General features: G+C 43.7%; 2 protein-coding genes across 2 annotated transcripts in view; one reads left to right on the top strand and one right to left on the bottom strand.

Annotated features, from left to right (window-relative positions):
• Nucleotides 1-2226, top strand: part of LOC128443015 (NACHT, LRR and PYD domains-containing protein 12) — a 37305-nt gene extending 35079 nt beyond the window's left edge. The window contains exons 9-10 of the mRNA XM_053425720.1: nt 154-327; nt 1163-2226. Of these exons, the coding sequence (XP_053281695.1) occupies nt 154-327; nt 1163-1172 (184 nt within the window). The 3' untranslated portion in view covers nt 1173-2226. The remainder of the gene's footprint in view (nt 1-153; nt 328-1162) is intronic.
• Nucleotides 2227-3176: 950 nt separating this feature from the next.
• Nucleotides 3177-16395, bottom strand: large2 (LARGE xylosyl- and glucuronyltransferase 2). Its single transcript, XM_053411828.1, has 14 exons — nt 16296-16395; nt 12628-12917; nt 12245-12327; nt 11609-11732; nt 9312-9483; nt 8651-8755; nt 8378-8490; nt 7759-7884; nt 7424-7579; nt 6829-6992; nt 6326-6604; nt 6063-6209; nt 5782-5977; nt 3177-5512 (listed from the first exon to the last, which is right to left on the bottom strand). The coding sequence occupies exons 1-14, from the start codon at nt 16393-16395 to the stop codon at nt 5315-5317; spliced, it is 2253 nt and encodes a 750-aa protein (XP_053267803.1). The 3' UTR covers nt 3177-5314.
• Between the last annotated feature and the right edge of the window lie 3718 nt (nt 16396-20113).

The following is a 20113-nucleotide window of genomic DNA, read 5'->3' as shown; positions in this document are numbered from 1 at the left end:
CTCATATCTGTAAAACAGCATTTATACCCAGTTGATCTCATTTAATTCTAATTTAAAATAATTCCTCTTCATACATAATTTGAATCCATTCATTAATTAATCTGTGACATCACATGAAGTTTAATTTACAGTTAAGTTTTATTCTTTATTCAGGTTGGAGTGCTGCAGTCTGACAGAGATCAGCTGTTCTTCTCTGGCTTCAGCTCTGAGGTCAAACCCCTCTCATCTGAGAGAACTGGATCTGAGACTTAATGACCTGCAGGACTCAGGAGTGAAGAAGCTGCTAGATCTAAAGCAGAGTTCAGGCTGTCGACTGGAGTCTGTGAGGTCAGTAGATGGATGGAGTCAGTCCAGGCCTCTTTCCTCTGTATTTGACTTAACACAGTCAGTATCACAGTACAGATCCAGGGTCTGTGTTACGAAGCAGGATTTGTGGATATCAGGTCAACTTCAGGTTTAGTTTTTCCAGTCCTACAAAGCTCCGCCCAATGACCACAGTGACTCTACACTGTTGTGTGGTGCACACTCTCCTTAAAGGGATGGATAAGTGAAGTCTAAATCAACGTCTGGTTGGTTCAGTTGATCTCTAACTCACCCAGAACATCTCAATCTCTCCAGACTCATCCTGTCACCAAAACACCAAATTCACTCAGTCAGCTTCCTGAAGATATCAGGGTGGTCACGTAATATTTTTTTACCAAATGCCACCAGGGGGCGCTGTATCTTACAAATTGACACAATCTCCGATGTTTTACCTGCGTCATGCGTTCGTTCTCCTCCAATTTTTATTATAAAACAGTTTGATCCTGGTTGTGAAATATGAGGCTCTGCTGTCAGTCAAACTGTCCATGTCTGTGATTGGTCATACGCAGTAAACCCCGCCCCTTTTATGTGCACATGCTCACACAGTGAAACATGGCTACACCTGTAACAGCAGTAAATCCACCTCTCAGGTGTCCACTCTGCACTTTGACATGCAGAGGACACACACTGAACTCTTAGCGTGTTCATTCCAACACGTGAACATGAAGCAGAGAGGAAGCTGCTCCACCTCTGAACAGGACTGAAGTCCCTGCTGCTCTTTCTACTGGATGAGCTGCATCACTGACTCACAGCTGATGAAGTGAGTCTCTGTGACACAGATGTCCTCTTCTTTCAACAGGAGGTGGTGATCTTTGGGAGGCTGAGTGTGAAGAGGACAGTGTGTGTGGACGGAGGCTGAGCTGTGTCCAGAGGATCCAGAGGCTGAAGCAGCAGCAGCTTGTGTGTAGAGCGGCTCTGACTGGGCCTTGTTGCTGGGAGGCAGAGTGGAGACAGAGCTCCAGAGGAATCAGAGGAGGTAGCCAATATATATATATATTCACCCAAAGTGCTTCAATTGGTCATGAAGACTAGAACAGTTGTTATATAAATACCAGGTAAACACAATATTGGTAATGAATACAACGATGTCAAAGCTACTATCCTTTTCTATTATACTGTTGGGACCTCGTATTTGTGAACTACAGTTCGTCCTACATGTGTAGTCCAAGCCTGGAGCACATGTTCTTTGTTCTGGAGACAAACCAGAGCCTTCAGAACCCAGTTTCCCGGCTTCAACGTCACACAGAAGTGTGAAAACTGGACAGGGACACAAGTTTCAACCACTATAGGTCACTCTGGTCCCCATGACCCATGAGGTCACCAGGCCATTATAAGCTCAGTTCTCCTCCGCTTCTTCCTGTTTCTACGCATCCCCGAGAGGAGAAGTGAGGCTGTCCAGCTCACTTAATCTTTCAACTCAACTCATCTCTTCGAGAGGAGCCCACCTCTCTTTCTGCTCAACTTCAATGGAGGAGAGGTGCAGCTTGCATCTCACCTCACCAAGGAATCCGCCTCCCAATCCAAGCTCTACCAACCTTCAAGCAGGCCTGACTGGAGGAGACTGCTACAAGCAGAACAACAACAGGAGCCGCAACCCAGCAAGACGACTTCACTGGACTTCAAACAGCACAACCTTTTTTCCCTTTTCATGGACGGGTAACACAACTGGGATTAATAATTATATGTGGCTAAGCAAAGTTTTAAAAGTTTATAAATTTGATTCGTGTTACTGTGATATCTTGGTTATAAGTTATTTGAAAGTTAATGTTAGTCGTGTTATGGTCTTCAGTCTTTCTCATGCATCTTGTAACTTTCTCTAATTTGACACACACACACATCTGGCTGACCCCCGCTACATGTCGGAAACGTACGGGGGGGGGGGGGGGGGGGGGGGGGTGGTTTATTGCCCTCATATGGGCCAGCCGCTATTTTGAAGGCACACTCACTCATAGACACACACACGCACGCATACTCGCATATATTCATATAATAAGTACAACTTTAGTAATTTGTTTTTTTACTTTATCTTTTTCTTTCACAAATGTTTTAATGAATGTTGCATAAGTGTGAATTTTCACAACCTCTACACTGTCAAGAACTTTTTCAACTCTGCTAACTATCTATAGGGTAATTTTGTTCATAGTTATTAATTTAATTGTTAATCAGAGTTCCGAATTTATAGTTTTTACTTTTACGAGACTTAATCAATAAATTGGCCTTCTTTTCCCTTCCTTTGAAGGGAGGTGCCCTGAGGTACCTTTAATCAATTAAAGTTTTTATTTAATATAAATATTTTTTATATTCAGAAACATTTCTGATAACCAGATTCATTAAATGCCCTAAGGCACACGGTGTCACGTTAAAAGCATAATTGAACAACACTACTCTAGATGCATCCACATGTTTTGTGTTGTCATGGTGATTCATTTGTTTGTTTGTAGAAAACTCTAATAAAGTGAATTGTCTGGTGACAAACACGTCGTCTCACTATAAACTATTAATAAACTGACATTTACATTTAAAGAGGATGTGAAGTATCGTGATTCTTCACAGTTATTCAGTTTGCAATGGCAAATTTCCCCGGACCAATCACATGCATGTAAGATGCACACAGGCTTAAAACCACCGACCTTAATAAATATTAAATTCATGGATATCCCGAGATACTTTTGGCCCTGCAGTGTCAGAATTTAAATAATCTCAGTAATCTTCATTTTAATTCACTGGAGACTCTGCAGTAGCTGAGGAGGCGTCCGTGCTCACTGAGGTCGCTGCACGTATTCTGCAGAGAAACAAAAACCTGGAAACAGCCATTACAAAAGGGCAAATTTATTTAAAGCACTTACATAGAAAAATATGATTGATTTGAGTCAACAATAATAAATAGAGCGCCTGACTGTCCCGAGGCCCTGTCAGATCAACAGTACAATCAATATCCAGTTTCACAATACAGCAAAGGCACTAGCATTTACCACAATCAACAACAAGTCAATGGAGGCGGCGTGGGAGGGGGCGGGGCTCCGCAGGACACTCGTCATCAGAACATAAACTCAGAACGAGCCGTCACTCGTGTTCTGCCCCCGACTCTGGTTCTCAGTGGAACTCAATGTGAATCACTGCTGTTTGGATGAAGGATCATGAAATAAAGCGACGCTCTGATGGATGAGAAGATGATTTTTAACAGAATTAAAAGATGATACAGATGAAAAACTAAAATAAAAGTGGATGTTAAAGCTGGTTTCCCCCCCGAGAGGCGACGAAGGCCCATCAACATGACTGGCTATCAAAATAAAATGAAGTTTGTTCTGCTTTTCGAAATAAACCCTTTGATGAACCTGCATTTACACGGAGAGATCCTCAGATTCAGATACTTATATAAATATGATTTAAAACCATGGATTTGGATTCTACGTCTTTCATGACCGACAACAATTTATAAAAATATCAACACGGTCGATGGGACGGACACAAACAAACAAACATTGGAAAAAAGACAAATCAAAACAGGTAAAATCCAACTTAAATGAAACAACAGTTTCCTTCTGCTACGTTTTAAAATCAGATCAGTAAACTCCACGTCCTCTCTCCTGAGTCTGTAAATAAAGATGGACTATGAGATAGAACGCCCCCTTGTGGCTAGCTGCAGTACAGTTCGTAAATTCCGTCTCCTTCATGTTAGCAGATTGGACATGGACCAAAAAAAAAAAATAGTAGACACACTGATTTTCTAGTGTTTATGTTTCTAATGAGTTTGGTTTTAAATAGTTATTTAATTGTGTTTAGAATATTTTTGATTAAACTGTCCATTTTGTACTGAATAAAAAATCCCTTTAATTGATTAGGCAATGATTCTGATAAATTCTGTGTTTTACTCATGGTGTATATATAATATAATATAAAATGTATACCGTTGATTCACTTTTTGTTTTGTATGGCAGGAGGACGTGGAGATGTGTCGTCCATCTTTATTTAGAGTCACTGATCGTCTTTATATTCATTATCATTATTATTATTATTAATATTCAATATTCAAACAACAATTTAATTGTTTGATTTGGACTTAACTAAAAGACAGAGGGTTGTGGGTGGGAGGTTCAGTAGACGGCACATTCACCCAGTGAATCAGACACATAAAGAAACTAAAAGCTCCTGAACTTCTTCTCATTTCAACATCTTCATTCACATCAACTCACTGTCACACGTCTGTGGTCCAGTTCAGTGTCGACTTATCTCATAAAAGATTTTAGTTTCTTTCCGACGGATGAAAAAACAAAAAGAACATGATCACGTGTTGGAGGATCTGATTTCGACAATAAGCAGAAGCATGTTAAAGACCACGCACACACGTGATGGATATTCGTGTCATAAAATAGAGAAAAATTTAAAATTAATGATTTTCGTGAAAAATTATACACAAAACATTGTCGGCAATTATTCATTGGTTTGGATTTACACTAGAAAAAAATGAAAATCATGAAATATGTCAAGTGATAAGGCTTAAATCTTTCTCCAGTTCGACTCCTTACACCATCGTCTTCTGTGAAAACCACTCGGCTCCGTCTCAGTGTCTCTGAGTCGAGTGTCCAGATGTTTTGGTTCAAGTCTTCTGGAATAAGCCCTGATTGTCAGAACAGATTGTAAGAATATGGTAATTTTCCCGATATAAAACGTGTCTGATCGGTGTGAACGCTCCATTCCCCGATCGTCCCTTCAGCCCGCTCAGTCCTGCATTCAAGAGTCCGCGTCACTCCGTCCTGGACAAGTCTTCATCTCTGCGTCTCGTAGTCTCGAGGGTTAATGAACAGGAGCCTGCCATATTTCCAAAGGGGCTGTAAAGCTTTTCTGTCATATTCGCACCAGGGCGTCACTATGGCCGACCAGGCGATGCCATGTCAGTACGTACCCGAGCTCCCAGAGCTCAGGGGCTGATGGACTCGGAACTCGCCGGCTCTCAGATGTTCCTCTGGGCGGTGAGGTACTTGAGAGCGGCCGAGCCGTACTTCCTGGACAGGTCCTGGTGGAACTCGTCCTTCAGAGTGTTCAGACAGTTGCGGTAACTGGAGCTGGAGCGGAACTTAGAGATGTCAAAGCTCGGAGCGTGAGGCATGTGGATCATGAAGGCGTTGGGAAGGACCATCAGGTCGTACTCCTGAGGAGAGTAAGTGAAATTAAATAAAAGTGAGGAAAATGTATCTTTTCTTTCATCTCAGTAACAAATGTGCAGAATTAGCCTTGATAAGGAAACTTTAAGGAAGGTTTGTGTAGTTCGGTGGAGAAAACTAAATTTACATCACTGCTGGATTTCTCATCCGCTTCGGACACAAACCCGAATAAACTTCCTCACATAAAAGAAAGAACTGTTTCCAGGGATCAATGTGACCTTTGAATTTCCTCATCATCAACTATTCACTGACGTACCTGTGCATCCAGCTCCATGATGTGCGACACCTTGTTCCAGCCGAAGCCCACAAATCGCTGGTCGTACTCCGGACAGTCTCGTCTCACCACCACGTACGGTTCAAAGTCCGGCTCCCACTCCACCTTGTAGGGGGTGGTGGCTGTTCGCCATTTGGCATAGTCGGTAGGAGCATGACCTTTGGGCCACACGTGATACCTGGAGAGGGCGGAGCGATTAAGGTTAAATGACGATCACATCATTGGTGTCTGGCCCAATTCCCACAATCCTGCAGAGCAGGTACCTGAAGGTGTAGAGAGTCCCCATGTCCAGCATGGAGAGCAGCTCAGCTTTGGATTTCGGGAAGGACAGACGGTAACGAAGCGTCTCGAACGCAGGAACCACCAGAGCCTTCTTAGTGTGAGCCATGTCCAGCTGCACCACGGACTTCCTGTACGGAGCAAACAGACGGCAAGGAATGAGTCTCAGACGAGTACGATGAGCAAGGTTTGTATAAACTGCACGTCTATAAAGTGCGAGCCGATACAGTGCAGCTGCTGTTCTTACCTGAGGTAATCGTAGAGGCCGTACATCGGCAGGAAGTCCACGTCAGTCAGGAACACGTACGGGGTGTTGGCGTTCTTCAGCGCCACGTTCCTCACCAGGTTGACTGGGTAGAACTGTCCCTCCTTGTAGACGATGTGGTATCCGACATTTTTGCGGTTCTTGAGGACCTCGGAGGCCTGAGCGTAGCGCAGGAACTGCTGAGCCTCAGCGTCGGACATGTAGAGCGCCAGGCTGATGGGACCTTCCCAGTGTTTACAGATGGCCTCCAGCATCTGCAGCCTGCAGGGGGCGCACAGAGATTACATTTACTGCTGAGAAAATAAGAAGTTTAGAGGCTGCTCTAGAGCTTTCAATCATAGCACATGGTCTTCCTTAGCTGATGGTGTTTAGCTTTCTAGTAAACGTATCTTATCCTGAGGTTTATTGATGATTGCCAAACAAAGAACTGCTGGTGGAATTTTGCCTACATAACGTTTGAAACAGCTGATGTGTGGTTGGGTTACCTGTCCATGGAGAGCTGAGCCACCAGTGTGATGTCAGTGTCGTCCTCTGCAGGCGTGTACTCGTACTGCAGGAAGTAGAGGTGCACGCGGTGAACGGTGAGACGCTCCCGCCGGAAGTCGTAACATTGATCGTCCTCGTCCAAGTCCTCCAGAGCCGTCTGCAGCTGGGGAGACAGGAAGAAGCTCAAGCTCTGACGATCCACTTTCAAAATAAAAGTAAATGTAAACTAAATTCACAGGATAAACTTCTCTCTCTCTCTCTCCTCCTCGTTTTACTTTTTTAAATAAATCTCTGTCAGTCAAACTACAGAGAGCCAATTAAACCGATTACATTCATTTTGATTGTCATCGAGATTACACCGCCCGAAGCGCTGCGTTACCATAGCAACCACACTCCTGTTGTGCAGTGACAAAGCAAAGTGACTTCCTGTCAAACAGTAATGTTACAGCCTGAGTTCAGCCTCAGAGCAGCTCAGCATGAACCACTCTGAGAACCTCTCTCTATAAATATACATGTACATAAATATAAGTACAGTGCATACATGTTTGTGTGTGTGTGTTTGTGCGTGTGTGTCTGCCCGAGTGTGTGTCTAACCTGGACGCTCTGCGGACCGGCCGTACTCGGGCAGCCGAACAGCTCTCGTCTCAGCAGGTTTCCGTCGTACTCCAGGAAGGTCAGATAGAGGTTCCTGAAAAACTCCACGTGTTTGTTCTTCACGCGAAGCTTCTTCGGAGAGTTCCAGTGGATCACCTGAGAGCAGAGGTCACACTTAGTTACCTTTAACATTACGTTCTTACTCGCAACCGTTTCAGGTGTTTCAGTTCTTACAGGAACACACTAACTCTGGACTGTGTGTTTATGTGTGTGTGTGTGTGTGTGTGTGTGTGTGTGTGTGTGTGTGTGTGTGTGTGTGTGTGTGTGCGTGGTACCTTGAGGTCCGACACCTCGGTGTAACACTGCTCGGAGCGAGTGTGATCAGACAGCTGGACGTTCCAGAAGCAGGGCAGCTGGTGGACCAGCACCGGGTTCTGCTTGATGAAGGCGTTGAAGATGTCCTGAACACAGAGGACGGAAATGACACAGTTAACAGCTGCTCCTCTGGTTCTACTGGGTGTGTGGACTGGTTCTGTATGTGGACTGGTTCTGGTTCTGTATTTGGACTTATTCTGTATGTGGACTTGTTCTAGTTCTGTATCTGGACTGAGTCTTTGTGTTGACTAGTTGTGGTACTTTATGTACCGGCTCTGGTTCTCTATGTGGAATGGTTCTCTTTGTGGATAAGTTGTTTTTCTGTGTGTGTGGACTGGTTTTGTATGTGGAATGCTTTAGGTTGTATGCGTGTACCAGTTCTGAATCTACAGTACCGGATCCATACTGGTTTGTACTGAACTTAAAAAGATAAATTCTATATGATAAACATACATCCTCATTGATATGTTGAACCCACCCCCCCCCCCACACACACACACACAGTGAATTAAACGTGTGTTTTAAAACTCTGGTTGTGTGTCTCCTGTTGTGTCTCCGGTGGCCGGACGTGTCTCTGACCTGATCAGCGAGCGAGGTGCTCAACATGCTCATCAGCTCTCTCTCTGCCGTCAGACGCCACATCTGCTCCCAGCCGATCCTCCGCAGCCGCTCCAGGTAGAGGAGAATGACGCCTGCAGCAGAAACACAGGAAACCTCAAACCCTGTGACGAGGCCTCAGGACACGACAACAGATACTTTACCAATAATCTGTGTTTTATTGATGAGTTGTGTGTTTGTGTGACTTTGTGTCATTTTTAACGTGATTTCCAGCTTCAGGATCTGAACAGTCACCTGTGTTGAAGCCTCGGCCCAGTGCCGGCCACGGTTTGTGGTTTTTCCACAAGTTCCCCAGGTACCAGTCGCTCTGGTTCTCAACCAGACCGATCACCTGTTTATCTGTCAAAAAATACATAAATAAAATCAAATTAACTTCATAGCTTTTGTGAAAACTTGATTCAATAACATGAGAAATTCTCTCATTCGACTCAGTCTCTGTTGGGTTTCTTTTTTATTATTACAGAAGCAACCCGGTTGTTTTTTCTGTCAAAGTATCGTCCCTCCACCACAAGCAATAACTGACTATAAACATCAATGCTGATCTCCTCCCAAAACTCAACAACATCACAACAACATCATGGAGGTTCTTTAAGAGCAACTGGACAAAGAGACAAGAGCCACAACAGAAGCTGCTTGAGTTTTTAAGCCTTTGAGGAGGAATCTGATCGTTTCTTTGTGTATTTGCAGGATGACACACAAAAATCATGTCACAAATTTCCACCTGACTTGACTGTTAATTACATACCTTTTTGGCAGGATGGTAGATTTCATTATTTTTCATTTTTAAGCTATGACAAATAAACCACTGGCTTCTTTCTCCAACTATAAAATCAGTAGTAGGGTTATTCCACCTTGGTTAAGATATTCTAGTTTTAAAAGTGAATTAAACTCTCACCTGTAAACTTCCTGAAAATGCCCCAGAGCTCTGCGATGTCGGTGGCGAAGGTGATGTCCGTGTCCAGGACGATGACCTTTGACAGGTCGGAGGGCAGAGCTTTGGTTAGCGTCAGCTTCATCAAGCCGTAAATACCTGAGTAGTGTTTGTTGGGTATCCACGACACCTCGGACTGAAACGACAGGAAAACGTGTGTCAGGTCATTTTCACTGTAAATCTTCAGCTGGTTAGTTTCCATTATATATAGATACATATTTATCAAAGTGTCATTGCAGTGGCTGTGTGGTTCACATGGTTAACACAACATTCTGCAGATTTAGGATTTTTCTTTATCCCAATCCTCAAATAATGTCTTTGATTTAATCCTCTTGATTCAGAGTAATTGGATCTGCATAAGTGCATCATCTGCAAATCTAATCGTCTTAGAGTCGGAGCCGTTTCTCTGCTTTAATGTGACTTAATGGAAACTGAAGTGAGCGGGTGCAGGTCGAAGCATCTGACAACACAAAGGACTCATTGTTCAGCACAAACACTGTGAGGGCGGAGAATGTGATGATGTGAGGGATGGAGACGCAGGTCTGAGAGAAACACACACACACACAGACACACACGCTTGTATTCATGGCGTTCCCTGTGAGAGCACATTCATCAGATTTACGTTCACAGACACAGTTTTGTGTATTTGTGCTGAAGCGTCTCTTGACTTTGACACAAAAGTGTTTCACCAGCTCCATTGTTGTCGTCGGGTGAAAACCTTGAAACTGCCTTTGTGCTGATTGTCCAGCTTTAACTGTCTTTACCTCACGGCCTTAAAACGTCTCGAGGACTTTCTCCTACGAGTCCATGGATCAGAACATGAGTGCATTTTGTGTCTCTCTACAACATTAGAAATGTGACCGTGATAAAAAGTATGCTGCGACTACGATATAGTTTAGTTTTGCTAAAAGGAAAAACAGTGAATCGTGATTGATTATATCAAAAAAGTTCGATTTGACTTTATTTTGTGATCACAGCTCTATTTAATCCGTCAGTTCATATTTCAATGACTCTCTGTCTACACTTGTCTGTTGCTGCAGCTTCTGTGGTTCTGTTTTTTTCACCTCAGCCTATACTCCTCTTCCTCAGTTCATCTCTCTGAGGCATGAATACATGAATGAATTAGAATTAAGCAGGAGACTTTTTGGCAGAATCAAGATGGAAAAAAGTGAAAGAAGGAGATTTGGATAAAGTGAATGAGATGATGAAGTGTTTGTGAGTCACAGAATAATGTTATCTTTCTGTGTTTACGTGTGAGTCACCTCAGGTCAGACTGGTGAACTTCCCCCCAGCATTGACGCCAGGTGGTTATTTCTGAACCAGAGATGTTTCTCCATAACAAGGTGCACGGTCAAAAACTAATGACTAGACTTCTATGTGGCTGAATATCAAAATCCCTGGTCCCCAGAGCAGGAAGCCTGATAATGTCAGTGAGCTGTCATCGTGACATTTATCAGGGAGTTACATTCATGAACAGTTAGTTATATGTCTGAGCAGTTTATCATCATCGAGTATCAGTAGCTGAGAGCACCAATTCAAGATGGTGGTTTCTATACATATAGCTCAGGTACTAGAAATACTGCACTGCGGTTGAATGCCTCCGCCAACCAGGGCAGTTTTAACTCATTCATATGAGGTCATCATGACCTTTGACCATTTAAATCTAATCAGATCATCTATGAGTACAAGAAGTTACCTCAAGGCGGATTTGAGACATCACATTCAAGAGGTCAAAGCTGTTGTGATCTGACCGTGACCTTTGACCACCAAAATATAATCACTTAACCCGTGAGTCTAAGTGAACATCTGGGCCAAACCTGTAAGAATTCCTTTGAGGTGCTCCTGAGAATTCACATTCACAAGGCAAACGTGTGTTTTAAGCGCTCTTGACCTTTAACGACAAAAATGGAATCATTTCATCCTTGAGTCCGAGTGAATGTTTGTTCCTGAGAGTTTTAACAACCGTCTGTGATCTGAGACAAAGACTCGCGCACTGACCTCCTGGTTTAGAATCATGGAACATGTCTCAGTCCTGATTTCTCTGACTCTGATCTTTTTCGGAGGTGAAGCTCCTCTGTCTCTGTATCCTATCAGCTCGATGCTGCAGACTTACTATGATGTGGTAAACGTGGGATTTGACTTTGACCCAGTTTGTGTGAACACCGAGCGGCAGCGTACGTGTGTGTGTGTGTGTGTGTGTGTGTGTGTGTGTGTGTGTGTGTGTGAGTGTGTGTGTGTGTGTGTGCGTCGTCTTCTGTTACCTTGAGTTCGTCTGCGTCGTAGAAGCTGACTTGTACAGACGGGACCATCCAGGACTTGAAGAGGGAACTCAGGATACGATTGGCAACTGTGTCTGTGATGAAATGAAAGTGCAGCGGATTTCTCCTGAGAAACAGAAAGAAAAAGACGTGTCAGACGTGCGCAGAAGAAAGAGGTCGTTGGTTACTGTTGAGAGTTACATCTTTAGTTGTTCCTCCTAGTTTATAGAGAATATGTGGATGTTCTGTATAATAAAATCCCATGAAAGGCCTGAAATATGTTTAAAATACGACAAATCTAATCGACAGAGCAGCTGCAGCTGAGGTCAAATATAGGAAAACGTCACTAAAGTGAAATTTAAATCTTTTAAAGCTTCTGAAAAGGAACAAAACCATGTGAGCGGAGCTGAATTGAGTGAAAGAAAATCCAGAAAACAACTATTCGACCCTGAAATCTCCTCCGCAAATAAATCCACTGAGTCCTGAGCACTGAAAATATGACATCAGTAATAACCAGGACACAAAATAACATCTCGATTTGTTCTGCTGCTTCTAGGATTTTCAAAGTTTCACTCATCTCAACGTCTGTTTCAAAGAAATAAAAAGAAAAGAAAAGAAAGAGATGAGGAACACACTCACCGGTGAAAGAGGACGGACTTGACCAGCGTGACCACGTCTCTGGTGGCGTTGTGACCGGCACAGACGCACGCCACGTGGATCAGCTGCAGACACGGACGGAAAAAGATGAAACCTCAGATTAAATGTCGGCATTTTAGAGATTTGAGAAACTTCTTGAAAACGTTTCACTCGACTCTCTGATGTGTAGTTTTAATATTTCACTTCTCACACACGTGCGATATGACGTCACTTCTCCACTCTGAGCTGTGAGCAGTTGAAAACTCATCTTTCATAAGTCATTTCCTGTTTCAGCGTCACCATGAACATCACATGTGAACTACTGACATCATCACATCTGTATGAACAGTAACATCTGTGTCACGTCATGCTTCCTGATTGCTGACCTCACACTTCTGGACGGGGGGCGATCGAGGACACTCCGTGTGGTTGTTCTTCTCCTCCGCTGTGTTGTCCCCGTCCTCAGGTCCCGTGTCTGCCGACGCCCCCCACTGCTGGTTAGCGTAGTTCCCGTCCGGCTGCTGGGCGGCGGCGCCCTGCGATTGGCTGAGCTGCAGCCGGATCTGTCGGTTCTCCTCTTCCACCTCTCGGACCCGGGACTCCAGGACGGCTCGCTCCAGGACCTGAGCCGCCGGCGTGTCGGCCAGGCAGGGAGCGAGGAGGAGGGAGCGGCCATCTGAGGAGGAGGCGGAGAGACGGTCATCAATTAATACACCTCTACATTTGTTCACCTGCTGCATCCGACCTCAGAGTCAAGAAACTAAAACAACTGTCGTCCACATTAAAGCACCTGAACACATGTCACATGACTGTTCGGCTAAACTTGTCATGTGATGTAAACAGGAAGTAGATTGTCTCCTCTGCAGAGCAGGGATTTCTTTTGTTGGAGCCACGACGACGTGAAACTGTTTCTGGATTAATCCGCTGCTGACTCACCGATTGTCTTTCTCTACATTTATCATCTTTCTTTCTTTTCTAACTCTCTCCATCTCTCTCTTTTACCTCCACCCTGCCTCCCCTCCCTCTTTTCATTCTTTCTCTCCTCGACTCCCCTTCCTCTCTTCAGCTTCTCCTCCTCTCTGTCTTCTCCCTCCCCCCCACCTTCTCTCTCTCTCTCTCTCCGCAGAGCAGCAGCTGGCCCACAGCTGAGGAGTGAGGCATGCTGGGAATGTTCACCCCTTCGTCTGTGGTGAAGTAAAAATAAAAAAGAGAAGATTCCATAGAAGAACGTTTTTTAAATCTAATATTTTTTGTGAATTATACTTCATGTATCATTGCAGACAACACAAAACATTGTATTAAACAATGAAGCAGTTTTATGTTAGTGAAGGAAAAAGTAACCAAACCTTTACTTTAGTTTTTTATTTGTCTTTTATTGTGAGGTTGCTATATTTTTATTGTATAGGATTATACAAACTTAAATATTATATCAAAACAGTTATACTAATGAAGTTTATTATTTTATATTGTATTATACTGTTGAGTCATTGATCAAATCAGAGTTGAGATGATCTGGGTTTTTTTTTTATAAGAACAGAAATGTACTTTGGATAACTGTGTATAGTGATGTGTGTTGTGTGTGTGTGTTTATATATATATATGTATATATATATAGTGTAGAAATCATTCTGAAGACGTGAAACGGCCGAGACAGAACGAAGGTGTCAGACGAAACTGGAGAGAAACTAGAACCTGATCTGTGGTTTATTTCTGAAGCAAAGTAACAAACTCCATCAACACACAGCTGAAGCTGATACACACCGTGTGTGTGTGTGCGTGCGTGCGTGTGTGTTCATGACCAGGAAACATGAGTCCAACCAGTGGGATTATGGGTAAGGCAAAGTAACCTGGATTTAAAAACGACACGTCAGGTGTGAAGAAATGAGTCAGAAATGATCCAGTTTAATGTCTGAGGATCACGTTCAGCGTCAAATCATAAATGTGTTGTTTAATAACCCGGGTGTCGTCTGATGTCACTTCCTGTCGGGTTCACAGGTGATTTATCTCAGAGTCACTGACGTGTGAGGACAGTTTAACTTCCCACAGGAAGCTGACAACAGGTTACGTTCCAGTCCATCAGTCTTTATGAGCTTCTTCAAATCGTGAGCTGAAAACTTTACGAGCTGTTCACTGATGATTCATTAAAAACCTCCTGAGGCTGATCGCAGCTTGTGTTTGACGCAGACCCGAGCTGAACTGAGGTGGTGGCGTGTTGTCGTGTTTGCCCATGACACACGGAGAGGGAGGGAGGGCGATCACTGAGCTGTGTGTGTGTGTGTGTGTGTGTGTGGTTAAATATGATGTCCCCTTTATGTGAAGCCACACTTTAACTGGTTATTACGTTGTGAAGTTAATGATGCGTCAGAAGCACTAACGACTTCCTTTAGATTCCACTGAGGACGGAGCCATGTCGAGTGTGCAGCAGCCAATCAGAGAGAGAGGATGTTCGTCTCATCAGAAACCAATCAGCAAATCACGGCTGTCTCATGACAGACGTCTGAAAACAGACGCCCCCTGCTGGTCACCCCTTAACTCTTTCTTACGCGCGGCAAAAAAAAACTTGATAATGTGCGGAGGCCCCAGAGAGTATCGGGAGAGGTTAGTTCAAATAACTTCTGGAGGGTAGAGAAATCATTAGTTCATGTTTCTAAATTTAGGAACCTTTTGGATCAACATTATTGATTAAAACACGTTTTGTATTTTTTAGGTTGAAGTTAGTAACTCATGTTTGATTCCTGATTTGTTTAATCCTTTTTTACAGTTTCAGCTTCTGTCGACTCGTCAAAGATGAAAAAATAAAACCGACGGGAGTAGAGGAGAGAAGTTTTTTCAAAAGTTTGGAAAATGGACAGTTTCTGTTGAGAAGACATCCAGAACAGACAGAAATGGAGCTGCAGCTTCCAACTGTACTTCACTCTGATGATGTGAAACCTCTGGATGCAAGAACATGTCATTAATGGTCAAAGTGGCTCGTTGGCAGAACATGTTCTGTAAAGAATCCACAGAAGAGAAAAGAAAAGAGGGAAAACTATGATTTCAGTCAGTTTCCGAAGACAAATTATGTATTTTGTTTCCTCAGCCTGTTATTTAGTTTTTGTATCATAAAATCCAGAATTATTCTCACAGCAGCTGGTGAAACTAACTTGGAAATAGTTTCACGGTCTTTTTAACACACTGAGGTTTGTATATACGTCACAGCTGATTGGACAAAACGAGAAAAAACAAATCTCGACCTTTTCTCGTTTTGTAGTTCAACCCAGAAACTGTAGCAAAACATTTGCAGGTTCATCCTGCCTCAGGTAAATCGAGAGCAGAGGCCGATATTTCCTCTGATGGAAGTGGTTGACCAATCACAACAGAGTGGACCAGCAGGCCAATCAGGTCAGGAGGGGGGTCTTAAAGAGACACGAGCTAAAACCAAGTGTTTGAGACAGAGGCTGAAAAGAGGAGCAGCAGCGATGGACAGTCTGAGGACAGCGATGTGTTTTCTGAACATTAGAGCATGAAAACATTTCCCAGTCAGAACACTAATTAAAGTTATCAACCTGAATATGAGCGGAATATGTCTCCTTTATGTTTTTAAGTTGAATAAAATACGACAAATAAGCTCAGTCAAAGTGTGTGTGTGTGTGTGTGTGTGTGTGTGTGTGTGTGTGTGTGTGTGTGTGTGTGTGTGTGTTATTAAAGCTCTTCCAGCAAACAGCGTCAGTGAGGCTGAATCCTCTGAACTGACCTCGGCTGTTGTGGCCGCAGACGAAGCCTCCCAATTCCAGAAAGAAAAATCCAACTGAAGAGAAAATTGTCTCCATGTGTTTAAAACATGAATTTAAATTTCAGATTGAAGAGATGAGGATCTGAGTCTCTTCAAAACTTCTGATAATTGATGTTTTCTGTTCGAGTCGGTTGGATTCCTGCGACTGACCCAAACCTCAGCTCTTTTATTATAAATCACTTTTAGCCACACTGGACTGAATCATGACCAACATGTGGTAGGAAACGCTGAATCATCATCAGCATCATCCTCCTCCTCATCATCACCACTGCTCATACTCACTCTCCAGGTTTCCAGCCAGCAGGTAGAGCCAGGTGAGCAGGACCACGGCCGTGAGAGACGCCACCAGCAGCTTCAGGCGCCCGCGACACAGCAGGTTCATGGTGGGATGAAGACGCTGAGGCTCGGAGGGTCGGGGGAGGAGGAGAGGGGGCGGGGAGGGGGAGGGAGGGAGGGGAGGAGTTCAAGTGGGACTCGCTCGCTCGTCAGGCCGCTGCATCACCTGAGGAGAGAGAGGAACAGACCTTCAGCTTATTTATATTATATTATATCATATGAATATAAAACTAAACTTATAAAGCACTTTCAGAACAAAATTAAAATAGGTTATTATAAGACAAGACAGAGGCAAGTAAAATCTCTCAATAATACAAAATTAAAATCATCCCCCAGGAATAGTTTATGATTTATGAATGTAAGTGTTTGATTTGTAAAAAGAAACAGATTAAAAGAACAACTGAGAACCGGAGTTATTAAAAAGCTTTCCTCAAAGATGTGTTTTGGATTCGATCTGATGGAAAACTTAGATTTCAGAGTGAAAACAGAAACTGAGCTAAAGGGAGAGAGAGGAGAGACGGCAGCAGATGAAGTGAAATAATGACGAGCATCATGTTCACACGTTCCTTCAAATATGAGCGTGGATCCCAAACCCTACACCGAGCTCCTGCTCCACTCGTCTCTGTCAGGACTTCAGAGACGATTCAACTGAATCAGCCGGACGCAGAAACACAGAAAACGCAGCTTCGACACGAGTTTCCTCTGAGGAACGTGAACGGGACCTCCAGCAGAAACAAATGTGCACATTCGATCCTTTCACCATCAACTTGTGGAGTTTAAGGCGACATCCTCACCGCTACGTTTTCCCTGGATAAACCTGCCGTTCACACTTTTGAAAACAAAGACGTAGACTCAACTGCTGCAGATCGAGTCTTTTTGTTAATGATTCCTCAGGCTCCTGTCACATGACTCACTACCAGCGTCAGCTACCAGTTCTTTCCTTTTTTTTACCATAAGAATAACTGCCCCGTCATCAGCATTTAGTTTGACTTGCCATCGTACGTTTCCTCAGAGTCGTATTGTTCCTGTGTCTTTAATACAAGCTGGATAATAACGACAACAATCAGAAACACAGTGAAGGTTTAACACTGAAGGAGCAGCATGTTATTTATATTAACTCTGGTTCTTCAGCAGCCGCAGATGAAAAGTGTTCATGTTGAAACTGTTTTAACAAACAGCTGTTAGTTTAACTTACAATCTAAACTTTATTGAACCTTTTTGTATCGTAGAGTCACAGCAGAGGAGACATTTTAAAGTTTGAAATTGTTAATCACAGACTGATTTTTAAATGACATTTTTATGGATCCAAAGTAAGTTACTGTCAAAATGACTGACGGGTCTTATAATTTAATTAAATTTTAATGTTCTGCAGGATTTCATCAATGACTCTCTGTGAACCAGAAACATTTTCATTTAGGACAAACGCACACGGCTCGTTATTAAAAACACTACAATCTGAACCCAACAGACGTTTGAGCTCAGAGGAGATGATTTATGAGTTAATTAGTGAGGCTGATGTATTCGCTGTACGTCGTTAAGAGCAATGAAAGGTGCTGAGAGGGAAGAAAAGAGGGGAGCGATGGGGGGAGCGAGCAGAGGGAGGAGGAAGATAAGTGGGAGGAAGAGGATGATAAGGAAGAAAATGGGTTGAGGACAGAAAAGAAATGATACAAAAACAGAGAAGAGAAGAAACATGGCAGCCGAGGAGAAGAAAAGAGAAGAACAGAGGAGAAAAGAAAAGAGAGAAGCATCAGTAAATAAGGTGGAGGGTGATGAGGGGGGGGGTGATTTGGCCTTTCAGTGTACGAGCAGAAACAGCGAGGATATAAAAGTGAGGGACAGTGACACTAAAAACCTCTTTCACTCGCAGCTTCTGTTGATTCTGCACAAAACGCTTACGCTCCTCTAATCGCAGCCGTAAAAACAAAAGGCTCGGCCGTCGATAGGAGGAGGAGGCGTCGGAGGAGGAGGCGCTGGAGGAGGAGGCGCTGGAGGAGGAGGCGCTGGAGGAGGAGGCGCTGGAGGAGGAGGCGCTGGAGGACTGCGGCGCTCTGCAGCCTCCTCGCTCGTCTAATCAGAGCCGAGAGCAGCACTGCAGGGACGACGGCGGCGGCCGCGTGGGCAGGCGCCGGGCGGAGGCTCCACAGATAACTCGGTGTAATGGCTGTAAATTAAAGGATAACACGGTGACCACAGAGACTCCGGCCGTTCCTCTGAAAGAGTTTCACTGCTACTTCCTTACTGGAGTCTTTGTTTGTCTGTCCAGCGACAAATGACTGAGGTCAAACGTTGACTCTTTCTCTGTGAAGACGTCTTCGTGTGGAAACATTGGAGACGTCCGAGTCACTTCCAGAAAAAACAAGATGTCTCTAAACTCAGAGGCTGCATTTGAAGACCGATTACATCACAGTGAAGACACTTTCCCATTTCGAAGGTTCCTTCAAATCCGTCCTTTAAAACCCCTGAGGAGCGAAGGCTCGGAACAGATTGATCCTTTCCGGCGCCCAACATATCCCAGGATGCATTGCTCTTCAGTGACTAACCTTTTTCAAACAAGTGCCGGCATGTGACAAGAAGTCCGAAGCTTGAGAATCAAGATTCAAGTCAACCGAACGGTACACATGTAAACAGCGGGGCAGAATTAAAGATTATAAGATTCAGGGTAAAATTATCTATTGGCAGAAAGTGAATATAACATAATCCTAGTGATGTTTTCATTAGTGTGTTTCATCTGAATTTTACAGATTTTTGTTTTATTTACTCTACTCTGGGCCCTTTACATTTACATACATTATATTTACATACTCTACTTTTGAGGTTCATGTTTGGAAGGGGAAGGTGAGGAGTGTTCAGCTGCAACATGACACTTCACCACTAGATGGCACTAAACTCTACACACTGAACCTTTACAACTTTCTCGGGATTTCCAACTCCAGTTGTTTTCCTAAGCAACAGTGATAAGGGCGGGATGAGCTGGTGACACCAGACCGCGTTCTCCAAAAGACGCAGCTGTAGACTGTAAATACAGATGGATAACTTGGCAGCTCCCCCTGGTGGCTGGCTGTAGAACAGGTTATAAACACTGTCTCCTCTATGTTAGCAGATGGGACATGGCCCAAACGTATTAAAGTTAAAGTAGACGTTAAATTAACATTAGTCAAAGATGGTTTCTGTCATTTTTAGGTCGTTCTTATCACACTGATGCATGTTAAAGATAATTTTAGTTTTAATTAATTATTGATGATCTATAGCCGGTCGAGAATGTGTGTGGACCTCGATGCCACTGCTCCTCCACCACCACAAGATGGCAGCGTTTAAGTCCAATTTATTTTAAGCTGTTTTCTGGAGGAGGTGGAGACTCGTCGTCCATCTTTAGTTGGTCCATTATTTTCACATGGTTTTCATGGTCTGAGCCTCGGTGACCTTATCTTGTTGTGCGATGTCACTGACACAGTGAATCGGTTTTATCTCGTTGCATTAACTCCTGATATCAAAGGATAAATAAATCATTTCCTGGGTCGTATCTCAGGCGTCTCTCCACTCAGCGAACACGCATTATGATAATGAGATTAAGAGTTGAAAGCAGCTCTTTGGTCCGACGGACGCCCCCCCCCCCCCCCGCTACAACTCTAGGGCTTTTTAGCACCGAGCTAATCACAGAGGGAGAGTCCTGATGAAGAGAATAATCAGCAGACGCTTCCTGCATTAGAGGACGAGATAAGAGAGGAGATGCGTAATCTACTGCACTCACTCCATCTGCTGAC

This window comes from Pleuronectes platessa, chromosome 1, assembly GCF_947347685.1.
Source record: "Pleuronectes platessa chromosome 1, fPlePla1.1, whole genome shotgun sequence".
In the NCBI taxonomy this organism is placed as follows: domain Eukaryota; kingdom Metazoa; phylum Chordata; class Actinopteri; order Pleuronectiformes; family Pleuronectidae; genus Pleuronectes; species Pleuronectes platessa.
Note: the sequence above shows the minus strand (reverse complement) of the source record. Positions and strands in the feature narration are given on the sequence as shown.